This window comes from Fopius arisanus, unplaced genomic scaffold (assembly GCF_000806365.1).
Source record: "Fopius arisanus strain USDA-PBARC FA_bdor unplaced genomic scaffold, ASM80636v1 scaffold00031, whole genome shotgun sequence".
NCBI classification, from domain to species: domain Eukaryota; kingdom Metazoa; phylum Arthropoda; class Insecta; order Hymenoptera; family Braconidae; genus Fopius; species Fopius arisanus.
Genome location: NW_011887770.1, coordinates 520,589 through 522,690, shown reverse-complemented (window position 1 = coordinate 522,690; position 2,102 = coordinate 520,589). Strand labels below are relative to the sequence as shown.

The following is a 2,102-nucleotide window of genomic DNA, read 5'->3' as shown; positions in this document are numbered from 1 at the left end:
AATCGATGAATCTGTCAGAGCGCAAGATCAGAAAATAATCAAATAAAATTCATAGACGATTCTGCTCGTATTATCAACATCCTGCACGAAGATATATTTTTTTCAGATATATTTTCTTTGCCATTACCATTGCGGTTTTATATGCCTTTATCCTTTAAGCCTCTCCTACTAAAAAATTTCTCCTGCCAAGTGTAATTGCCAGACGGCAGTTTTTTAAAAATTTTATATCATCGAAGAGATCACGCGAAGAGTCGATGCTTTTCATGATCTACTCTATTCTGTAAAAATCATAAAAAATTTTTGAGAAAAACTGGCAGGGTCTGGTGACCCTGTCGCCAAGTATATTTCCTTCCCACGAAAAATAAATCTACTACTCCCATAAGATTTAAAATTCCAAACCTATTTCCTTGTGATTAGTAAATATCCTTGGCAAAAGAAATGATCATTCTCAGTGAACGATACTTCGATATTCCGATCTTCTGTATGAATTCCAAAGAAATGTCTTATAATAATGTCTTGCCTTTTTCGTACAAAACCCCTCACCAAAAATGTTCTCGAAAAACAATTTTTTGATTGGAATTATTTTGAATCGAGGGCTGACTTTTTGAATGGCGGAGCGTCGGCTGTTGATATATTCTTCTCTATCATCGTATATCGTATATTGTTTTTAAATATAATTTTTTATGAACACGTAGTGAGTTAAGGTAATATATAGAAGAAGGTGAGGTTAGATACGTGGCTTTTTCTGCGCAATCGCCGGTCTCCGAGGCTCCACCTATCGACTTGGATCAAATCATCGTCTTTGTAATGGTCCGCTGGAAACATATCGACAGCCGCAACTGTAGGTGTGCTTACATTATCAAGCTCCATTGTCATTATTTTCAACAATTTAGAGTCTATCAATAAACTTCCTCGGAGTTATCGCACTTCTTAACGGCTAAAAGTTGTCCTTAATCCTAGATCTTCCTCCACTTCTCAAAATCTTCAATTTTATTGCATGCAGAATTTATTGCACCCCTGGTCTTAAATCTATATTTATTCTGCAACTCCACTTTTGTTCTCATCAGATTTATCAAATAGATCGAATAAAAAAATTGATAAATGGCCTCCGATTAATTGAGCATTTATTTAAAAAAAAAAACAGTTTTTCACTTGGTAATGTCTTGGATAAATTGGATGTTATTGACTCATTAATTGTCATTGTTCATTAATTTATAATTATTATGAGTAATTGGGGAGAAATTTGGAGTCAGTATCGGATTACAAGACGATATCGTTTTGTAATGCGAGACGACTGATTAAATTTTTTATTCACTCTCAAAACTTGTTCGATATTTTATCGGTATTTTGTTGATGGAAGGATAAATAAAGTATCTTAAATTGTTGATATTGAGTCCATATTACTCGACAACTCTGTAATACAGTGATTAAATAAAAAATTAGATAGTCAAAAAGTTTTTCCAAGGAGAAAACCGATAAAAACGAAATGGAAACCTAAACTTGAAGGAGGCCATTTTGTATTTTCCCCACGGAAGGCGGTATTGATTAATCTGTCACTGGGCCAGATTATTCGGATTCTTCTACTCCTCCCCACGAAAATCCCAAATATATCCCAAAAAATCCAACAATAACCAAATCCCCATGAAATATTTAAACAATCGATAAACATGCGACAATGGCAATATTCAAAATTGCCACAAATATCGAGAAATTGTTTTTTAAAAAATCCCCAAAACGAGTCCTTCGAATATATCGTGTACCCAAGTGACAACTGACGATTCGCGAAATTTCCATCCTCCAAAAAAGTCCTCAAAAAAAATATCTGACCATCAAAAAGTCCAATGTATAATCGACCCTCTAAAAAATAAACTCTCATTCGTAATTTCCCATTAAAATCTTCTCTAACCAATTATTTATTTTCCTCCGACATCAATTATTCCGATTCGCGTCATCATAGTTACCTTTCTTGTCCGTCATTATTGCTTTATATTTTTTCTCGACACTAGAAAACGTATATTTTATATTTCGCTAATTTTTTCTCCTTTAATAACAGCTATTGAACGATTTTCACGCCTCGCGTAATAGTGAGAGAAAAAAAAAAA

The 2,102-nt window shown here is 33.6% G+C and overlaps 1 protein-coding gene across 2 annotated transcripts in view; it reads right to left on the bottom strand.

Annotated features, from left to right (window-relative positions):
• LOC105265638 (DAZ-associated protein 2) overlaps nt 1-2,096 on the bottom strand; it is a 9,074-nt gene extending 6,978 nt beyond the window's left edge. For both annotated transcript variants that reach the window (XM_011303223.1, XM_011303224.1), the window contains exon 1: nt 1,962-2,096. In XM_011303223.1, coding sequence (XP_011301525.1) covers nt 1,962-1,977 — 16 coding nt within the window. In that variant the 5' untranslated portion in view covers nt 1,978-2,096. The remainder of the gene's footprint in view (nt 1-1,961) is intronic.
• Between the last annotated feature and the right edge of the window lie 6 nt (nt 2,097-2,102).